Source organism: Lepisma saccharinum, chromosome 10, assembly GCF_977018435.1.
Source record: "Lepisma saccharinum chromosome 10, izLepSacc3.1, whole genome shotgun sequence".
Taxonomy (NCBI): Eukaryota; Metazoa; Arthropoda; class Insecta; order Zygentoma; family Lepismatidae; genus Lepisma; species Lepisma saccharinum.
Window position 1 is genome coordinate 68339719 of NC_139238.1, and position 23935 is coordinate 68363653.

The 23935-nt window shown below is 37.4% G+C and overlaps 1 protein-coding gene across 3 annotated transcripts in view; it reads right to left on the reverse strand.

Moving 5' to 3' along the window:
* LOC145993932 (myotubularin-related protein 9) overlaps window positions 1–23935 on the reverse strand; it is a 68337-nt gene that overhangs the window by 1987 nt on the left and 42415 nt on the right. For all 3 annotated transcript variants that reach the window (XM_083129889.1, XM_083129888.1, XM_083129890.1), the window contains 2 exons: window positions 18877–19106; window positions 13461–13630 (listed from right to left, as the gene is read on the reverse strand). In XM_083129889.1, the coding sequence (XP_082986015.1) occupies window positions 13461–13630; window positions 18877–19106 (400 nt within the window). The remainder of the gene's footprint in view (window positions 1–13460; window positions 13631–18876; window positions 19107–23935) is intronic.

Below are 23935 nucleotides of genomic sequence, written 5' to 3' on the forward strand. Positions count from 1 at the left end.
ATAATTCCTGTAGTTGTAGCGAAAATTTTGCTACAGCTACATTTCATCTCAGCATTTTGAGGTAAATTTTGAATGTGGCAACAGCATAAAATAAATCGACAATAAGTTTTACTTTTGAAGGAGGTTCATAACGACAAAGTCTATTACCTGGAAATATGTATAATCAAGGTTATAAATATCTTCTTATCGCAGATTATAGATATCTGCATAATTTATTTCATTAGTATCGAATAAATCTAATATCCAGATAACTAAACTGAACTAGCATACATGAATATACAAGGTGGGGCAAAATAATGTTACCACTTATATGGTGTTTCCTGTTTTCACTCATATGGTGTTTTCCTGTTTGTTTGTTTTTTTCAGATAAAATATGGCCACACGATTAGGTATGGAGGAACGAAGGAAGATCACAGCATGGATGGAAGTGTATCAATCACCCACAGTAGTGAGAAACAAGTTTAGAATGTGGTATAACAAAGACCCCCCAAGTAGATTAACCATTCGGCGAGTGTATGAAAAATTTGAACAAACTGGTTCGGTGGCAAATAATTACAAAGGGAACAGTGGACGACCCAGAAGTGTGAGAAGCGAGCACAACGTCGTAAAAGTCCAAGAAGCCATGTTGAATAGCCCGAAAAAGTCACTTTCTCGGTTAAAATGTGAAACAGGAATTTCTCAACGATCTCTTCAACGAATCATGCACCATGATTTGGGATTAAAACCATATCACATCCAAATTGTGCAAGCACTTACTGCCGCCGATAAAATCGCTCGTGAAAAAATGGCAGAACTGTTAGTGGAAATGACAAGAATCGATCCATATGTGCTGTTTTTCTACTCCGACGAGGCAACATTTCATGTGAGTGGTTGCGTTAACAAACACAACTGTGTGATTTGGGCTACTGAACATCCAGATGTAGTGAGGGAACACATACGGGACTCCCCAAAGATAAACGTATGGTGTGGTGTTTCAAAGTTGGGAATAGTGGGCCCCTATTTTTTTAACACTGCAACATTCACTGGCGCCTCCTATTTGGCTATGTTAACTCATTACGTGGTAAACAACCTTCCATTAGCCATTCTTGCACGTGGCTACTTTCAACACAGTCAGCACACTATAACGTGGATGTTCGTGGTTACCTCGACAGGACATTCGGTCAACGATGGATTGGCCGGCGTGGTCCACTACCATGGGCGGCAAGATCACCAGACCTCTCAGCCCGTGCAAATTCTGGTTATGGGGGATGGTAAAGGAGTGTGTTTATGCAACAAAACCATGGGACATACAAGACCTTAAACAAAGAATTTCGACAGTGATTACCGCAAGACATGTGTTCCAAGGGTCATGGACTCAATGGTTGACAGAACGCTCAAATGTGTTCACATTTCTGGTTCACAGGTTGAAGGGGTATATTAAATGTGTATGTTTTCCTTTCGGTGGTAACATTTTCTTTCCCCACCCTGTATTCCTGCTAGCAGCTACGTTTTTTTAACTGCATCTGTATTCTGGGGAGATGCCTCATTTTCGGTACTCCTGAAAAAAAAAAAAACCTCATTTGCACCATCCCTGGATATCCCTAGTGTAAGAGGGAGCAAAATGTCATTAATAACTGTGTAAAACACAACTTGCAGTGCAAAAATGAGCGATCCATTTTCCACTAGAATGGCAGCAATAGTGCCAGCAATCAATGGCTCAGTATGTTAACAGCATTGACATTTATCAGGATATAGGATCTCACCAGCAAGAAACTATTGTTACAAGAACAGTAGACATACACTTTCTGGAATTACAAACATTTTTGTCATAATATTTGTTGACAAATTTTCAAATTACAATGTTTTTAGAACACTCGAATTTACACATCAGTTTCCTCAATATATTTCTGTTACTTTCGCTAATCATGACAATGACGATGAATGTTTTATTTAGTAATTCTATTATCTAGAGCCGCTTTCTGCCACTTTTGGCTAATTTTGAGAATGAGGAAGAATGGTGAATGGCAATGAGCAGCATGGGGAACGGAAAAACAGGAGGATCTCGTCCTCCAGGCATCTTTTCTAGCTTTTATTTTGAGTGCACTTTATGCACAGATAAGCTAATCAAGACTGGTTCCGAACCACTATGTGACTCAAATCATTTATTCTCAAGCAAAATAGGTTGATCATGTAAATAATTCTATCAAATTTTATTTGTGTATAGTTGTAATCATGGGTGTATATATAGCTCACGTAAGGGGATAGGGGGGGGGGGAGGGTTCAACTTTTGGTTCAATTAGGGTTCCTATATTTCATAAGTGAAATTCCAGGACACTACTGACCGTAGCTTGTTAGGGAGCAAAAGGGGGGGGGGGGGGTGGACCCGATAAAGTTGTATGTATGTACAACATAATTGTCATTTACATCCCACATTGTGTGCCAACTTGATTTGGAAACTGTGGACTGAACAGATAGGCACCAAAGCACTTACTCTTTAGAGTAAGCAAGTTACTTACTATACAATGGAAGAGAATGTAACCGATCTTGACGCACCCCTTATAAAAGTTGACCCGCCCTTGCTGGTGAAAAAAGGGCGACAAGAGACGTTAACGTCTTTTCTGGGGAACGGTTGATGTGCATTGCAGAGAAGACAGTCCGAGTCAAGCATTGATACGGTTAGGATCCGTGTTACATTGGTTATTGGTTTCGCGGGCTGTGAAAAACTGTAAGTGACTATTGGCCATAACCTCTGCCGGAAAGAGAGATAGTGTCTAAAGAACGAACTGTGAGTGAACTAACGGTCATGATCTCAGCCGGAAAGAGAGATAGTGTCTAAAGAATAAACTGTGAGTGAACTATCGGCCTGTGCAGTATCTCTACCAGAACCTGAGAATAGGTTACTAAAGAAGAGAGGCTACATGTTTATTATGAACCAACGACAGGATTAGAAGATTGAAGATGTCGAACTCGGTGTCAGCAAGATTTGTGTTTTCCCCCCAACTCCACCTAAGTGTTCAACGTTAGTGTTTTACAGCATGTTTATCGCCAAGTGAATTGAATACCTAAGTAGTTACATCGAAGACGTAAGTACTCAGTGAAGTAACCACTAAGTTTGGTCTAATATCTCAACAAATTCACACCGGAAGCTGACTAATCTGTGTATTCCGGAATCGTTTGTAAACCACAGACGTCAGGTGCCTGGGCTTTTAATAAATATTAATACTGTATTTTGTGGAGTATGAATACTTAGATACTTAAATATAAAAATTCACTGCAAGCAATGAGCTGGAAGATAGCTGGAAGATAGATTCGATAAGTTAGAAATTAAAGTATCTAAATTGGAAGAGTTATGTAGTTTACATGGTCATAAGCATTCTTGTCAGATTATGCATGAAGAACCAAAGACGAGTTCAGAATTCAAAGAGGAGGTCTTTGAAAGTGCAGTGAAGACTCAACACGAACAAATGAGTGTATTAGAAACAAAACTGAATAAAGATGAGGGTATATTACCCATTGAGATGCAGCGAAATAATGAGCTGATAAAAAATGGAAATGAAGTTATTCCTAGAGAACCGAATGTGAAAAATGATGATCTGTTCTCCAACTTGAAAGAATGTGTAATTTCAGACAGAACAGAAAATTGTTTTTGAGGGGATTTCCCCCTTTTCGCCCCTCCATATGTACGCCGAATGTGCATAAATTATATATCGTCTGAATCTGTGATTCATTCTGCGTACAACGGTATATTTTTCATATCTCTAGGGCATTTAGTTTCTGAGCTATAGTCATTTCAAGGTACCGCTGCATTTTGAAGCTTGAATCAGTGGCCATTCCTTTTGGGGGTACAACTCAAGTTACATTGGTCATACGACAATGAAGCAAATATTTTTCTGTTTCTTACATGCCAGCAATAATTTCTATGTGCATTTTGAACTTTTCATATCCTTTTTTTCGGAAGGGGAGGGGGCGGGGGGGTCGAAACCCCATTTTTTAAAAAAAAAAAGTATTTTCAGGGGATTTCCCCCCTCTCCTCCTCCATATATACGCTGAATGTGCATAAATTATATATCGTCTAAATTTGTGATTCATTCTGCGTACAACGGTATATCTTTCATATCTCTAGGGCATTTAGTTTCTGAGCTATAGTCATTTCAAGGTACTGCTGCATTTTGAAGCTTGAATCAGTGGCGTGCCGACCATTCCTTTTGGGGGTACAACTCAAGTTACATTGGTCATATGATAATAATGCAAATATTTTTGTGTTCCTTACATGTCAGCGATCATTTCCATGTGCATATCGACACTGTCATGTACTTTTTTCTTGGGGGCAGGGGGGGGGACCACATTTTTTTTCCCGAAATTTTGGAATTTTGAGAGTTAGCCCCCTCCACCCGCCACATATACACCAAATTTGCATAAATTTCATATAGTCTGAATCAATGGTATATCACCGGTATATCACCCATCTCTCTAGGGGAATTAGCCTCCGATCAACACTCAGTTAATTGAAACTCTGCATTTTGCTCAAAATCGGCTCGAGACAGAGAGGCTTACATGTGAAAAAGGCCTTGGGTCTCAAAAGGTTAATAGGAGAAAGAAGTAACAAGATTTCTTGGACATACAGATGATAAAAAGTCAGTGTGAATTAAGAGAAAACGAAAGTGCGAGAGATGCACAAAAGTTGAAAATAAGGTCTGAGGCGAACCGGAAAATAGTTGTTTAAAATAAGGTCGAAGATGGACCGGAAATTATTACAGTTGTGTATTAAAGTACATGCTGATGTGAAGTAAATATGAATGTTCAAGATCCTGTTACTAGTCATAGAAGATATATGCTATTAAGCGGTGAATCGTAAAGAAATTGAAAATTTTCCAAAACTAGTGATCTGGGCTTGATGATACTTTGTATAAGAGAAAGGAAAGTAGAGGTTATGACAAAAGCAAGACAGTTTACTGTTAAGATTATTTTTTTTAAGGTGATATTTTTTAAAGACAAAAGCAATAAAGTTATGTTTGGAACAATTTTATCGAAGCTCGCTCCGAAGTGTTTATGAAGATGATGTAGTAAAATTAAAATAGAATTGAAAAAGAGTTATATGTAAAATAAATAGAACAACCGATGAAGGGTTGAAGAACAGTCTGAAAATTGTTGAAAGGTTTATGTAAAATGAAACAAAAGAAAATACTAGAATGTTAAATATATGAAAAGAAAAATATTATTTGAATAATTTATGAAAGCAAACTGGTTCAAACAAAGGTGATATATTTAAGTTAAAAAGAACACTCAAAATTATTGATTTTACATAAAAGCAATCTACAGCAATAATTCATTAAGTATTATCTGATACTAAATAAAATCTGCTTTTGATAAATATTGTTTGAGAATGTATTCTAAATTTGTGTAAGCATACTAGTGTCTGTGTAATTATATTGTATGTGGAGAATATATGATCTGTACTTTATTGAATAATTGGATTAATATGCAAGATGTTTAAGTTGGGAGTGGAAAACTGTTTGATTTGTAAGTTTCGCTGTTATCTAGATTGGCGTCATAATGCCTACTTGAGTATTGGATGAGTAAAGAAACAAGAGAAACAATTTAATCTATAAAGATGTTTTATAAAAGTAAAAAAAGAGAAAATTGTATGTACGAGGCTAGTATAATAATTGAAGGTGTCGTTTAGAATTGTAATAGTTATTAAGTTATCTCTCATAAATGTCCATATAACAACTTTTTGGAGGAAGGGGCTGTTGTAACCGATCTTGACGCACCCCTTATAAAAGTTGACCCGCCCTTGCTGGTGAAAAAAGGGCGACAAGAGACATTAACGTCTTTTCTGGGGAACGGTTGATGTGCATTGCAGAGAAGACAGTCCGAGTCAAGCATTGACATGGTTAGGATCCGTGTTACGTTGGTTATTGGTTTCGCGGGCTGTGAAAAACTGTAAGTGAACTATTGGCCATAACCTCTGCCGGAAAGAGAGATAGTGTCTAAAGAACGAACTGTAAGTGAACTAACGGTCATGATCACAGCTGGAAAGAGAGATAGTGTCTAAAGAATAAACTGTGAGTGAACTACGGCCTGTGCAGTATCTCTACCAGAACCTGAGAAAAGGTTACTAAAGAAGAGAGGCTACATGTTTATTATGAACCAACGACAGGATTAGAAGATTGAAGATGTCGAACTCGGTGTCAGCAAGATTTGTGTTTTCCCCCCAACTCCACCTAAGTGTTCAACGTTAGTGTTTTACAGCATGTTTATCGCCAAGTGAATTGAATACCTAAGTAGTTACATCGAAGACGTAAGTACTCAGTGAAGTAACCACTAAGTTTGGTCTAATATCTCAACAAATTCACACCGGAAGCTGACTAATCTGTGTATTCCGGAATTGTTTGTAAACTACAGACGTCAGGTGCCTGGGCTTTTAATAAATATTAATACTGTATTTTGTGGAGTATTAATACTTAGATACTTAAATATAAAAATTCACTGCTAGTCTCCTTGTGTTATTGACGTCGTTCTACGGCAGAATAAAAAAATTGCACTAGCATAACCAAAGAAAAAACGATATAAGAATTGTAACTGAAATTCAGCACTGCTAGCAGACGGCGGCACCATTGTGAAGTCAAAGATGTTTGCAGTACCGTCTATATCTCGTTAACTCTTGTATTATGGAGAGGGAGTGGTTCAATGTATTTAGATTGTTTTGTAAAATACATTTTAAAATTACGTCCACACATTTAAATATAAAAAAAGTTGAGGAAAGTATAGTCTTAATCAAATCTTCTTTCCCACCCAATTCCGGGTCATTTGTGCATCCTGAAGAAACTATTCGGAACGCCGGGACAAATTATACCATCCTAGGATTCTCCCTGAAAATCCGGGACGTATAGCATCCCTAGCTATGATCTGGTTTTCAAAATCCACTCTGCCACCACATAAAAGGTCACACATTTATTAAATTAAGTCTATCTACAAACTTCGAACTTTTCTACATAAAATGAGCAGAAAATGCTTTTGAAAAAGCTAATCCTACCTTCTTTTTAAAAAGAATTGCAATCGTAGAATATGCCTCTTCCTCCTTGCTACAAAATTGAAAATAACATCATCGGTGTTATTTTGATATTTGTATGTACGTATGTACACTTAACAATGCAGGGTCCATTAGTTAAGGATCTCCCGTTGAATTGTGAGGACATTATTTCAACCTCCTTAATGTTAAACACATCCTCTCAGGTGTCGAAGATGAAACTGGCAGTGTAGCCAAGATCACCAATAATTTGTGCATATTTGAGTAAAAGAGCTTGTCACAATTTTCTACTGCCTACAATGCAGACCCTGGACATGTATTTTCAATTACTGTTTGCAACATTTTTCATTCAGATTTGAAAATGTAAAAAATATCAACCAGGCTATCCAACATTCTGACACGCTGTTCGGTTAATGAGGGAGGAGGAATTTCATATTGGAATAAGATGTTGCAATTTTTCAATGTGTAGAATGTGTTAAGAGAAACTTGGGTTCATTTCTACTACAAAATGGTCCAAAAATGGACAACAGTAAAGTTTCCACTATTAGCGTATACGATTTTACAAGTCACCCTACTGATTATTGATACTTTTCTGTCCATCTCGCGTCAAACAACTTGAGAATATTACAGTACTTCCATAGCTATCTTGCACTGCATTTTTTACAACCAAATTACTTTGAGAAGATTGATTGATTTATTTGTATTATTTGACTTCGCTTTTTGTGCCAATTTTGGCTAATTTTTGAAGATCGGGATGAGTGATGACATGATGAAATTGATGAATAGACACCCACAAATTTGGAGGCACACAGTGGTTTGGATCCCACTTTAAACTGTAGGTCCAGTCCTAATTAGCCTTACTGTGCATAAAGTGGACTCTAAACACTAAATCAACCAGCTCCCACAAATGCCCATGCCCATTCCGGGTTTCGAACCCAAGACCCATGATGTGCTAACCACGGGGGGGAAAAGTTATAACTGATTTGACAGTCTCAATATCGCAGAAATTCCAGAGAAATGGGCAACAGCCGGGTTTAAAATATGTGCTGAACAATGTACAAAAATTGCTTTTGGACACTTCTCTGAAATTATCTATCTATCTCACCCCCTTAATTCTACCACCCATTACATCAGCACCATCATATTCTTCACAGAATATTTTTTTTTCTAAATCCACACCCACTCAACCCAGAGAGAGTAGAAGTACCAATAGCTGAAGCTAACCCAGATGCAGTTACAATCTCCAATAGGGACAAGTTTCCCATTCCGATCTAGAGTTTGGAAAATGGTTTATCTTTTGGGATTATCAAACAGTTGGGAAATTTCAAATTATCAAAAAGTTAGAACCTGAGGAATACTTAAAATTTTGAATGGTAACAAACCATGTCGAGAACTTCTAATTAAATTATAATATTAGCGCTATAAGTTCACAAGCAGTTGCTTCGGGCAGAAATTACATGTGGCATATAGAATTTGTGAAATGTCAGGAGTTTTCTGAGTGTTTTCCAGGTAAATTCCGAAACTTTCAGGAAATTGCAGACATTTGCTTTGCAGTCCCATCTGGTGTGTGGAATTAATTTCTTTCCCATCCACATAGAACAGTAGAACGGGACGTTCTATACGCTTGTAATTTATGAGAACAAAATAAGTCTGAAGAAATTTTTACAAACAAGTCTCTGCGCATAGCAGATTTGAATTGATATGCCGCTTACATAGGTACATTATTCTCAAAGACTATAGTAAAAATAAGTAACTGAAGTAACATTGCTATCAAAATTACCAAATGACGAGAATCATGTTAATAAATAACATACTCTATTTTTTAGTAAGTACAACTATCATACTAGGGAGCTTCTTTGGAATATCTATGTGCATGGTAGCTACGATTTTTTGATTATGAAATTTCCTGACTTTTCCAGGTTTTCCAGACCAGAAATAAAATTTTTCCAGACATGTTTGTCGTCATGATTTTTGCATTTGAACCTCATGTTTTTCAATTAAATATGCAGGCACGTTAATTATTAAGAATATGAATATACATGTTATTAGCTGAAAATTTACCAAGTGCTATGCTATTCAATGAAAAAACTATTGTACTTCCCCATTTTCACTAAGTCATTACAATTAAGGTGGTGTAAAAAAAATCAATAAAAAAAATGTGGCATATATCAAAGCTTTACAATCTAACCTGTATACAATCTCAATTAGCCTATCTCAATACAAATGAGAAACAACAGAAAATTAGGTCATGTACCTTTAGAAAATATGCAATAAGTTTAATGATTATATTTTTTAATTTATTGAAAATAGTACATATTACGGAAATTCAGAACTTAAATGGGGCGGGTGACCAACCATTCACCTAAAAAAATATATACGCTGGCCATACTTTGGAATCAAATATCTCCATTATTTGAGTTTTCCACATGCTAGAACCAATTTTATATTACAGAAAGCATCGAAATCTGTCTTTTAAAAGGTAACAATTCCGAATGTTTTATGATTTTTTTTTTCAAATTTTCCTAGAAGGAAGACTAATTATCATAGAATTTTGGCAATCATTGTGAAACGAAATTTGAACCTTCCTTAAAATAATGAGCACTATTTGGATTCGAAAAAAGTTTGTTCGTTCATTTTGTAACTGGTTCTCTTGCAACTCCAAAATGCACGTAAATTCCAGAAAATATGCAAAATTCCCTGACCAACCAAATTCCCTGAATTTTCCCTGTTTTCCAGGTTTTCCAGTCGCGTAGCAACCCTGCATGTGGTTGCTTTAAGTTTTCTTTAGGCAAAAGTAGTGAAGAGGAGCAGCATAGCAAGTTACTTTCTGGTAAATGTAGCAGTAGCTGTAGCGAAGCTACATTTTGGAAGAGTAGCTGTAGCTGTAGCGAAGCTACTTTTAAAATGTAGCATTCTGATCACTGGCAATAATGTATGTTGCAATATACAACCAAGATTTTTTCAAGATTTACAACAGTAATTCTCCTGTTTTACGTGTATGTAATAGTCTAGGTCAAGAAAGATCCATAACATTATAGGTATGGGTCCTTTCTTTTGAAGTAGAGAAATATTCTCCACCTTCTTGCAACATTACAAAAGACAACTCCTTCTGATAAGGATCAGCTTATCAGGCCCACGCCCTCACCTGAAATTTTGCCAAATTACATTGCTCTACTGTGTTTTTCATGTTTATATGCATGCGAATATAAAACAGACAAGACGAGGGAGTGCATGTTATAAATCTTTAAATTTGAATTAAATTTTTTGGGGTGTGTAAACACTTTGATCATTTGCACTCATCACATTATATGGGGGCCTAGCCCTTACCGTAACTAAAATAACTGCCTGTCTCTGAGGACTAAAACCTCCTTACTTATTTAAAAGCTGAGGCTGTAAAGGGACATAAGAAAAAAACACAGGTCATACTGACTGTAGGTCGAGATGCAAGAAGCAGTTACCAGGGTGCACTATGTGGAAGTGAGGTTGACTTTTGATATGCTATATAGCGGCCGGCAATATCTACTATTTTAATAAATTTCCTATAGTAACCCATTACAGCTAATATACAGCAAGATAGAGGTAATTGATAGATAAACAATGCCATTTGTAACACAATAATACACCACTGTTCACTTCGTCTTATGTTTTGAAAATCACATCAGGTAGATAACCACTAGAGTACTGCAATGAGCATTTTTTGCTCGAGCGGCAAATAGTTCGCACGGGCAACGATAGATGGCTCACAGAATTGATAGTTCTTCCACTCGAGAGAAAAACGACCGAACGAGCGAAATACACTCGAACCGTATTAATAGACGTATTTCCGTAATTAGTCTATGGTAGTGAGCCCTCAAATATGGATCGTTACGTAAAAGACGAAGTGAAATTGAAAAATAAGTGAACATAGTCATCATCTCCATGTTAAAATGCAGTTTTGTATATCTTACCGAGATAAAAGAAAATGAAATAGATTACTATGGGCTGACATTTTATGTTTCTACGATTATTGTCACATTAAAAAGACGTTCGATTGAATGTTATAACTCAAATTTATTATTTCGCAGAATCTTATTATCCTTTTCAGTGAGTGAACAATGATATACATGTAGAAAATACTTGTCGCACTGTGATACAATACTTGTAATTGCTTAGGCAGGTCTCTCGGCATGTGTATTCATTTTACGTTTTGGTCTGTAGATATTGCATATTTTCATATGTGCTGTATTTGAGTCTTACAAAATATACAAAATTATTATTTAAAATTGTAATTGTGTAGAGTGGTTTCCTTCCATGTATGGGTTAGGTTGACAGTGCTGCTTGTTAGGATCTGAAATACGGAACGATGCCAATCATTCCACTACGCTCGAGCATGGGATATTCAAACAAATTTGAGCGAGCGAAAGTGGTCTGATGCAGTACTCTAATAGCCACCATTCCTTGTTGTGCACTCTCAGAATCAACGGGCAAAGTTATCCAATACAAATATCATCATTGCAGGTGGAATTGGCTGGGCTACTCCCCTAATTCTCGTCTTCAGGGTCTCTAAGTTAAAGATACATGTTTTAAAACTCAGCTCTTGAGGTACCCCTAGAGAAATAAATTGCAGGAAGTCAGATCGAGTGATCTGGGAGGCCACAATATGTCCCTAAAACGTGAGATGATTCTGCCTGAGAACACATTGTGTTGCATTGTAATAGTTTCTCGAGTGCTATGTGCAGTTGCTCCATCTTGTTCGACATAAACTACAGACCTCTGTATTGTGTATTGTTGTGGTACTCCTCCACGTCTCCCAGGGTTAAACTCAAAACTACTGTTGTAATTTACACTGTGGAGGTACCATACAATGATTACTTTTAAAATATGCTTCTACAGGGTGTCTACCAAAATAACAAATCCAAAATTCTTAACTTTTTCTTGACCTTTTCCCCCATTCTTCTTAACATTTAATTGTCCCCTACTTAGGTATAATTAGAAATTATGAAAATAGATATTTTTATTCAATGAAAAACCCCTACCACAAGGCTCGTAAAGATGAAAACTGAAGTTGTACTTTAACAAGAGCTTTAGACTTGCTTTAATTATGCCTCTAAAAATTAATGCTTGATACGCATGGGTGGGGAATGGCCACATTACTTTAATATTTTTAGAAAACTTCATGCACACAAGAATGTAATTCTTAAGAAACAAATTGAAAAACTCTTGACCACAGCTCAATACAAGTTTTGGTTTCCAAATATTCAATTTTATCAAATCCCAGTACAGGTATGTAACAATGTAAATTCAATACACTGTACAAAAAAAAAAAATCTTGACCACAAGCATAATTTCTTGACTTTTTCTTGACATTCTTGACTGGTACCAAAGCATGGTGCACAGGGTTCCACCACTTCCTCGTGTTCTTACCTAGCATGGTCAGTTACATCCCTACTGTGGAGCTGTAGTAAATACCAGCCTTTGAAAGTGGTATATATATTGCTGAAGCCTATAAATGTATGTGCACTTACTTACTTACTTCTTCTTCCCCTTCGTGCTGTTAGGCATCGGGATCAAATGTATGTGTACAAAGCTGTCTAAATATAGTCTAGATGAAGTTCCCATAACTCCATAATGGAGAGTACTAATGGAGAGTACTTTCTCATAGACAAGCAATTTCTTACGAATTTACACAAAATTTGTAGTTTTATGTCTAAAAATATCATCAGGAAGTAATAACATAATCCAGAAAATGGAACAATCCAGTCCAGGTCTGAACAGTGTCCTGATAATGTGTTCATTTAATGAAATGAAAACAAAAAAAAACATCCCTAATATATCCATATAAGGCTAGGAAAATGTCGAGAAAAAGTTCCAACCTAGTCAATGAAGCATTCTTTTCTCATCCATAAAACATCCAGAAAGCATCCGTTTTACATCATGATAAGATCCCGAAAATGTTAAAAAAACTAGACCAAAAAATGATCTCTTCACATCTAAATAATGTCCAGATAAGATCCAAATGTAGTCTAAAACATTTATTTTTCTTATTCATACAATATCCAAAGTATATACAAAAAATGTCCCAGGGGTCCCATTTCAAATCCTGGCTTGGACATGGGTGGTGTTCTTTGTGAGTGTCCCTTCGTCAATTTTATCACATCATCACTCATCCTTTTTCCCAGTTTAGCCAAAAGTGACATGAAATAAGAAATAAACATACAAAAGTGTAAAAATCAAAGCATAACACGCAGATAATGTCACATTTGATGTCCAAAACATTCACAAGTAATCCCCCAAAATATCCTTTTCTGGATATCACGCATGCAAACAAATAGATATCCAGGGGACATCTTATGGATGTCTTTTCAACATTCGTGTGATGTATGGGTACCAAGACACAAATTTATACCTGCTATTGTTTTTAACCTACAAAGATATTAAAAATACAAAAGATACAATATAAAAGTTTACATACCAAGCTCATTGGTGCGACAGACGGCCATATAACCCTATTATTAGGATCATACATTGGGTTTAGATACTGTGTGAGAACATCAGGCCGATTTAAAAAAGACCACAGGCTCACTGTTTTCTCAGAGATATTGAGCTTCTTCCTATCTGCCTCACAATCTCCTAGGAATGTGCCTATGAGGAACAACAACAAATACATAAAAATCAGTTTTTGAAATAGCACAGAACGACATAAAAAAAAAAACAATCAACAATTGTGGTATTTGGAATAAAGATATATTAGTTCCAGGAGAACTATTCAAAAAGAAAACATCACATCTTGGAAACTACTGCCTTTATTACCTTGATGTTCACATAACTGACAAAGGGAACTCAAAACATTTATGCTGCATGCATGGGCATTGGGAGGGGGAGTTGAAAGCAGTCCATTCGACCCCTCTACCTGGAAATTGGCAACATTCATTTCAAATTAAAGGAAGTAGAAAGCTTGTTATTTTTTATTGTTAACAACAGAAATAAAGTGCAAAATGAAAATGAAAATACTTGTTTTTAGGAAGTTGGTTCAGAAGTGAGAGCTATTATTCGTGAGTGCTGAAACACTGATATTGTTCTTTTAACAATAGTAAAGTATAAAATATAAAGTATTCACTATCAATCCTATTTGACAAAATGTTTTGTATCAATACATTAATCTTATTTTTCCTTCTTGAGCTCAAGGTTGTTAAATTAAGTATCTCCAACCACTCCATATAATTTAGTGATATGTAACTTTTCTTCATTATCATACAAAGTAACCTAATAAATAATTTCTGAATTGATTCAATTTTCTCAGTGTGACTATTTGCTGCTACGTTCCATAATTCACTTCCATATTCCAGTAATGGGCGAAACAAAACTATAAACAGAAATCTAAAAGTTTCTATTTTATTAAGGGAAGCCCAATTAAAAAATATAAAACCTTTTTAGCTTTTTTACAAACTTCAATTATATGTTCATCAAATAGCAATTTAGAATCTATAATTATGCCAAGATCCTTATGACTAGAACAAATAGAAATCTTATTAGACTTAATAACATTGAGAAACAATACAATTTGTTTTTCTCAAACATTTCAATAATTTGCATTTAGCTAAATTAATTTGCATACCATTTATGTCACACCATTGTACTACTCTATTAAGAGCATCCTGTAATTTTAAGACGTCCGATCCATTTTTTATTTCCCTGAATATTAATAATAATAATAATAAAAATTAAAATAATGGAATAACATTTGTTTTTGGAAAGAACAAGGCAGAGCTCCCAAACCCAATCCATGACAGTCCTGTGTTGGACAGCATAGTGCAATTTCAGGAGAAATTTGGTAAAAGTTTGTTGTAAGTCCTCTTTATACTCTGACGATGGGCCTATCAGATCTCTACCTACAGTTTAAAGTGGGATTCAGACCACTGTGCAATATGCTTCCCAAATCTTGGACAGGAAGACAGGCAGTGTTGAGGGAACACATTTCACAGGATATCTACAGGATGCAGATATCCTTTAGACAAACTAGTAATGAAAACTTTTTGAGCACTTTTTTAAGATTGTGTACATTATCGAGAATGTGTGGGGTACTACCACCCCACTCCATATGAGCCTTCATGGCATGGTGTAATGCACAGAAAATAAGATAACAGGACCTATAAAAACTCATACTCATGTTTGTATGCTACAGGGATTGAGGTGCACTTATTTACTTGCTGGTAGAGTGAAACACTGTGAGACATTACCAAATATAGAGGTGCAAGGAGTGATTAGTTTTGTGTATCAATAGTGAACAAAGCCATCTGGGAATGGAAAAGGGTATGGAAACAATGTGAGAAACAGGTGTGATGTCCGTGTGTATGATAAACAGTGACCTGAACTGATTAATAAAAAAACAGCCACAGACATCAACATTTCATGTGGAATCATGCATAGTATTGACTATGATAGCCTGAGGTACAGGAAAGTTCTTTCTCAAATGGTGCCCACACAACTGACAGGGCCTCATAAAAACAGGTGAGTGGGTCTTCCTTTGCAACACCTCAAGTAAAAATTGACAAGTATAGCATAGAAACATCCAGCAAGCCTATCACTTTCATAGAAGTTTAATTCAGTCACTACATACAGTGCTGTATTTTACTAGCTCCTCAAAGTTGTAGGTTTCAATCCCTGTAACATACAGCCATAGGTATCAATAATTGCTACTGCAGTTTTCATGGACCATGTAACCTCATGTATCAAGGTGGGTTGATTCAAAACACTTTGAAGAAATAATTTATAGAATAATGTACATAAGGATTTTGTAGATATCATAATCACTTTCAGTGAAAGTGCTTTAATATTGTAATCATTAAATGGAGTTTATTAGGCTCTAAGAAAGGAAAACAAAGGAAACAAAATATATGTACTTATGGGGTGAAGCTCATACGAAAGGAAATGTAATATGTAAACTGTTAACACCTTAAATTTTAAATAGTGTCATTATCATTAAACTGGAAATAAACATGACAGCTAATATTCTGCAAACTATCATAAAAAAAATGCCAAAATTCAGCTACAAAGACTATAAAAAATATTTTAAGTTACAATTATATAAGTACATCCAAAATGTTTTTTTTTTCACTGGAAAAAAAGTTACTGAAATTAATATAGGTTTCACTCCACAAACATTTCCATAGTAGGTTCATACGAGGGTCACTATTTATATTTTGAGCCTTGGCAACACTGATTGAAGTTAGGCGCGATTTGACGTTTGCACGGAATCGTCTGGCATTATTGACCATAACGTACTTCAAATGTTTTGTCAATAGCTTCATTTGTGTTGTTTATGTTGCCTTGGAGATTGCGCGACAACCATAAAATGGAATTAACTCGTGAACATTTTCGTGCGATGATTTTTTACGATTTTCGACATGGATTATCAAGACAAGAGTGCATCGATGAACTTACTTCCACATTTGGCGATGAAGCCCCATCCTTTGCCACTGTGAAACGCTGGTATAACGAATTTAATCGTGGCCGCCATTCGCTCACCGACGAGATTCACGAAGGTCGTCCAAAATCAGTTGTTGTTCAAGAAAACATTGATGCTGTGCAAAACCTAATACTGCAAGATCGTCACGTGACATACTGTGAGATTGAGGCAACCATAGGCATTAGTTCCACCAGCATATATAAAATATTACATGATCATTTAGCTGTGAGAAAGGTATGTTTTCGTTGGATCCCACACAATTTGACAAAAACTCAAAAAGACGCTCGCGTCAATTGGTGCAAACAAATGCTCAATGAATACAATCGTGGTGCTTCAAAAGACGTATATAAGACGAATCATGGATATATGCATATGAGCCGGAACGTAAACAGCAGTAAAAACAAGATGAACCCAATCCAACAAAAGTTGTTTGTGCTCGAAGCACATCGAAACAAATGGTCACCTGTTTTTTCGGGAAAACTGGACATGTGGCAACTGTGCCTTTAGAGGAACGTAGAACGGTCAACTCTGAATGGTACATAACAATTTGTTTGCCAGAGGTCTTCGGTCAAATACGGAAAACAAACAAACGCCGTCGGATCATTCTTCATCAAGACAATGCCAGCTGTCACACATCTCGTCTAACAACCGACTTTATGAACACCCAAAAAATCGAATTGATGGGTCATCCGCCGTACAGTCCTGATTTGGCACCCAGTGACTTCTTCTTGTTCCCGAATGTCAAGAATAAATTGCGTGGACAACGATTTTCGTCGGCGGAAGATGCCGTTGATGCGTTCAAAAACCATATTATGGAGGTGTCTCAAGAAGATTGGAAAAACTGCTTTGACAAATGGTTCGAACGAATGCGAAAGTGTATTGACCATAAAGAAGAATACTTCGAAAAACAATAAAGCAGTTTTCAATGCCAAATTCCTGTTTTTTCATTGTTAGGCTCAAAATATAAATAGTGACCCTCGTATATACAGTAGCAGAAACAGAAAAATGCATGTTTACATATGATTTTTTATTTGCTTTAATCAAACTGTTCAGCAACTTTACAGGGCCATTTACCAGAAAAAGGCTTTCCATATATAAAAAAAAACAACACGTATCTATATGTATGGTGCCTAGTACTCACTTTTTTCCATGAAGCTGTTTTTTGTTCTTTTTCGATTCATTTCAGTGGCCACTGCCACCATCCTCGTTGGAGCTTGCTGTACTGTTGCTTGGTGTGCATCTTTTGTTCGTGGTTCTCCGGCTGCCGCTAGGTGTGCTGTTGTTAGATGTGCATCTGCTATTTCCGGGCGATAACTGTTGTAGTAGGGGAATCCAAGTGTGGTGCGTTTGCCTGCTATCGATGTTTAGCTCGTGCGGGAAGTACACACTCGTAGACACCAAAATCAAGGAAACGCACGCCATAATGCACTTCCCGCACGAGCTAAACATCGATAGCGGGCAAGCGAACCACACTTGGATTCCCCTACTACAACAGTTATCGCCCGGAAATAGCAGGCGACACAAACCCAGATGCACAGTTAACAACAGCGCACCTAGCGGCAGCCGGATAACCACGAACAAAAGATGCACGCCAAGCGACAGTACAGCAAGTTCCAACGAGGATGGTGGCAGTGGCCACTGAAATGAATCGAAAAAGAACAAAAAACAGCTTCGTGGAAAAAAGTGAGTACTAATTTTCTCCGTATTTAATAATCCAATTAAAATAAAAAAATATCAAAAGTGATTTTTGATCCACCTTGTTATGCATTGATCTGTATATCAAGTGTAAAGTGTCAGCAGCTCCCGCTTAGCAGAATGGTTTGTACTCTCACCTTTCGTGCAAACGGTCATAGGTTAGATCCCTGGTGGGTGCTTGAAAACTTTCAGTGTCGAAGAATTTGGGTGTTGCTTGAACACAATAGTAGCAGACTTTGGTCTTAAAACGTCTGGAAACAGTGGTGAATGGACTTAATGTGCCGTCTACATGTTCTCCAATAAAAAGCCACTTGACAGGCCTTGGCCCTTCTAGGGCTGTTGTGCCACAGAGTTTACATGTGAGCTACTATAATAATCTGACTATTCCATCAAAGAACCTAAGATTATTTGACAGCAAAACTCTTAGTACATTGATACACTAACATTCTAACAATCATATTATGAAGAACGTTCAAATGATACAGCATATAAGTAATTTGTACAAACCAGTAACAGGATTGGTTCGTACTTGATTTGAGTCGAGTTGTTGTTTTAAGTCCACTTTATGCACACATATGCTAATTGGGACTGGACCTACAGTTTAAAGTGGGATCCGAACCACTATGAGGCTCCACCGGGTATACCCGGTATCCCTTGATAACAATGAGACACTATGCCATCAGGGAAGCCCTCCTACTTGATTTATATGCATTTTGGATTTACTTACCAAATTCAGAAGCATATGAATGCTCAAATAGTAATATAAGGAAGGGTTGATTGAACTCAAAACTACATGGAAATTGCTGGTGGATCTGATTAATGCAATCCAAGAACAGAAGAAGCGTTGGTGCTTGGTTCTTGTTCCGTCCTCCAGGGTTGCTGTAGCTTGACTTCTGATGCCGAGTTGCAAAAGGATAGCCGGCTTGAATCCACTCCCTCTCGATTAGCGCCTCCAAACTGAGAACAAGAAAAAATACTGTTGAGTTAAAACTGAAACTATTGTCACAAAACATCAGTTGGGTTAAGACTAAAGGCAAGGAGAGAGCTCTCTATCTACAAAATAGCAAAAATTCTCTGAAAAGCTAACTTATCAGCCATACTTGTGCAGGAAGTATGATTTTATACATAAATAAAAATGGCAAAGCATTGCATTAAGTTACAGGCTATTTATTAGGGCTGAACAGATTAATCTTTACTCTACTGGTATTAGCCAATATGGGCATATTGGTGCTTTTGTAAAATTACTGAATGTACCAATCTCGTATATCTATAAACAGTCGTCTGTAATTCAGTGATAAATTCTGCCATTTGCTTATTAATTTTTATACTACAAACATATACAGGGTGTTTCAGAGCAACCCAGGCACTACCTTTTTCTCGAGAACGGGAGATCGTATCAAGTTGAAACAAAAAAAATGCACCACTAAGTTGGGCCCAAAGAGTCCATAGAAAGTATTTGCAACAGCCCGAAAGCCACCCTTTGTGGTTTAATCCTAATTTTATTATTAACATTAATACGCCGCCTTTCTTTTAGTGGGGGGCACATGCCCCGTTCGTGCAATTTTCAAATGTGTTGGGTAGGCTGCAGTACACAACACAGCATGCTGGCCCAGTCGACAAATTACAAAGTATGCCAATTGCCGGTGCATCCAGTTCCATTTGACTGCATGTACGCTGTTCCCACTGCCCGGTTCAACAAAGGCAATTGGAAGTACCACGGGTCGAGGTGTGACGAGCTCTCCTGCATAGCAGTCGGTTCCAGTGTGCTTCCACTGATAACGCAAATACGCCTCTCCAATCTTGGTCTCATTCACCGTTGTCTGTTACAAGTGGTTGCACCATCGAAGGCATTGTGTGGTACCTCAGGACATTCTACAGTGCATTCCTCGCGGGTAGTGTGCATTCCTGTACTTCATTCGCAGTGGCAAATTGTTGAATGTGAACTAATAATGCCTTTCACAAACGAAGAAGCATTTGATATGCTCATGGTGTTGGGTGAGTGCCAACAAAATAGTTCTGCTGCTGCTCGTGTGTATGCTGCAAGGTGTCCCGATCGGGAACATCGTTCAAGACATGTTTTTCGCATGTATGCAGAAGGGGCATTGTTCAGTCTTCTAGTAGTCACAAACATGAACGCATTGCTCGGCCTGTGAGTATCAGGCAAGTTGCTCGTGATTCAGGTGTCTGCGCAAGTACAGTGAGAAGGATTTTAAAGGATCACAGATTTCATCCGTACCACGTGTCCTTGCATCAAGAGCTACACGGAACTGATTTTCAAAGCAGGCTAGACTTTTGCATGTGGTTTGACCAGGCTACATTTAAAAGTGATGGTCAGGTAGATCGGCACAACATGCATTACTGGGCCGCCAAAAACCCACGGTGGATGCAAGAGGTTAATCATCAACGTAGATGGTCTGTGAATGTGGGGCGTGGAATCATTGGCGGACAATTTTTTTTCAAGCGAGGCTTACGGGTGTTGTGTACTGCACATTTCTTCAAGAACAATTGCCCAGTCTTCTCGAAGACGTCCCCTTACACATCAGAACACACGAGGCTACAACAAGATGGCTGCCCAAAACATTTTGAGCTGACAGCGAGGAATCAGTGAATGCAATGTTTCGTGGTCGCTGGGTAGGTAAAGGTGGGCCTGTGCCCTGGCCTCCTAGGTCACCAGACTTAACATGTTTAGATTATTACCTCTGGGGACGACTGAAAGAAATTGTTTACCAAAATTGCCCTACAATGAGGGACGACATGATCGAGCACATAGTTGCTGCATGCAGGCAGATTAGTGAGGCAGAAGTTATTGCAGCACAGAATGGTTTCAGAGTCCGTGTGCAGAAATGTATTGAGACCGAGGGAGGACATTTCGAACATCTACTGTAAGTTGGTAAATGTGCAACACACTGGGTGCTTTACCTATTCTTCTTGTTTTCGTTGTTCATTGGTTTCTGATTACTCTTTCGTTTTTCTTATCATCATTTCAGTTAGGCCTATTTCTCTTGTCAAACAATGGTTTGGCAATCAATTGTGAGAAAAGGACATTTTTCGTTGGCGATGCAGCCGTTAAACATGCCAACAAATTCCTTATTGTGCGTGACAGTAAACCATTCGTTGCCAGCCCTAAGCCTGGAGAAAGTGTGAAGGGTGGTCAAAGTTGCAGCTTCAACAAAGCTTACAGAAGTACGGTGTTTCAAGAGTGGACCCATTACAATAATTGTTTGTACAGGATCTTATGTACTCTGTCCAGTGTTTGTGTTTTGCTATTTACATACGTAATTCCTCACTTTGGAACACCAACTTCAGGGGTCGGAATTGTTTTGGTCGCCATTTTGAAACCGGTCAGTGGATTACAAAATCATGTTCGCATCCTTTTCACGTTTTCTGTGACCTTTAAAACGAGGTATTACTTGACCCCTCTTGCGCCAGGCCCGTAGCCAGGAATTCTTAGTAGGGGGGGCAAAGTCAATCACAGAGGGGGGCAAATTTTTAATATATTGTGTCGCATTGGCAGATATAGCATGGTGCACTTGCCCTCTCCCCCAAAAGCTATAAGTAACAGGAAAGGGATGATATCTTGAAACTCCAACGAACAAAAAAAGTTCGAGCAACATCAAATAACAGTATTTCGAGAATGACCTTTCCGGGCTGCCAAAGAATACAAAGATAAAGTCTAGTCGGGACTGTATCTACTTGATATTTACAGGTCGATAATGTTAATAGACGATTAATATGTACCAACAGTTTTGAGTTTCTCTGTAGAGCTGATTAAGGGAGCTTTTTACAAATCGTGCTTCATAATGTTTTCCTCTAGTTTCCAGTGTGCAAGATTTTTACGCACAAAGGAATCTAATGAGAATCCAACTACAAATTTTGTCGCTTTTTAACCAAAATAATAAATGTGAAACACTATCACGTTTTCATCATGTTTGATACTAACTAAGCTGTCCTACATCTTTCACCAGCCAACCTCTAGGGTGGGATGGTTACACAACGCACTACGAAGCCAAGGATCCCAGTTTCGAGCTTGGGCAGGAGTGTTCTTTGTGAGGAGAGGCGCAACCACTGGCGTACGCTACAGCCCCCTCATAATTTTTGAAAAATTGACATTTTCAAGTAAAAGCACCATAAACTCTGGAAAAACCAGAGTGGTAAATTCAAGCCCTATAAAATTATCCTCAGGTGACATTTTTGAGAGTGGAAAGTTGTAAATATACGATATATCTTATTGTGTATGCCGCCCACTAGAAAGCAGTCAGGGATGCCAAATTTTGAAAAACATTGGGTTCTTATAAGTTTCAAAAATCTCAAATTCTCCCTTCCACGTATTATGATATTATAGTGAAACCACGAGCAAAACAACCTGCGCAGACCCGCGAGTCCTGTGCACCGTACCCCCTCGAGTAGGGGAAGGGGGGAGAGTGGACCATGCTTCCTTATGGCCCGAGGTGGAGGGAAGAAGGAAAGCTGCGCGGGGACTTTTCGTCCCAAGGTTTTTTCCTTGTGGTCGATCTATAAAACGCACCATACTCGCTATTTTAAAAATATTATTTATTGATTTTAATACGAAAATATATAACAATAACAAATATAATAATAATAACACGACAAATTCTTAGGTGCGCTATGTTTCCACGGACCCTTATAAGTTTGCGTCACTGAAAGCATCCACCTATACAATTCCAGCCCCTCCAGAAAGAAAATCCTGCGTACGCCAGTGGGCGCAACCAAGAATTTTTTGTCTGGAGGAAAGGGGGGGGGCAGTACCAGGACAAGCATGCAAATAATAATAATTTTAATATAGTCGTGGTAGTAGTAGTAATAATAGTAGCATCAAAGATGTTACTAAAAATCGCGCAAGAAGGGGTTAGAAGTCGGTGCTAAAGCATTTGTGATGGAACAAATGATTTGAAAATGTTTTTCCAACACGTTCAATTTCACATTAGCTAATACTGGAAAACAAGCACACAACTGTATTTTTGAAAGACACAAAATGCATGATGAACATAATCCTATTTGTACATATGACATATATCACTTTCATGTAAAACATATATTTTATTCATGCAACATGGTACGAAGTAAAATAAGAAAATACATAAGTATGCAACATGTTAACGCTAAATTGTGTATGCATTCAAAGTTTCTTTAATATATACAGTATATTATTTATGAGAATACATTAAATACATTACATAATTAATTTATCCACCTCATAACAAGTCAACAGTAAAAATAATACAAATTTTGTCTCTTTTTCCTCAAAAGAATTATTCGTGCATTTGAAACAAAACTATTTATCAGCAACAGTCTGAAGTAGCTACATATTTGATCTTACTTCTCTCTCGGGTAAATTAAGAATGCATTATAGAAAACAATTATATTGGGATCGATGAGAGCAAGAACATTTTTAGATCCAAATTTTTCAAACTGAAAACATATTGACTTATTAGGGTGCAAATAATTTCACAGGGCACCATGGCACTTTCTTTAACACATTTTTTATTTCATTTAGACCGTTTTGGCCCCATAGCTATGGCTCTGAACTTGGTCTATAACAATAGCAGATATTGCGAGCAAAGCGAGCAAGAAAATGTTATGAAAATTTGAAACCAATGGGGGCAATTGACCCTCTGTGTGCCCCCCCCCCCCTGCAAGTTCCCTTGCCCGTCTGGAAGAAAAAACTAATTCCATCTTGAATATCCATTTGTCCTATTATTCTTAGATTCTGCTAGTCTTGTTTTTTTACTTAAATGTTTGCCCCCCTAGAATGGACTTCCGTTCAA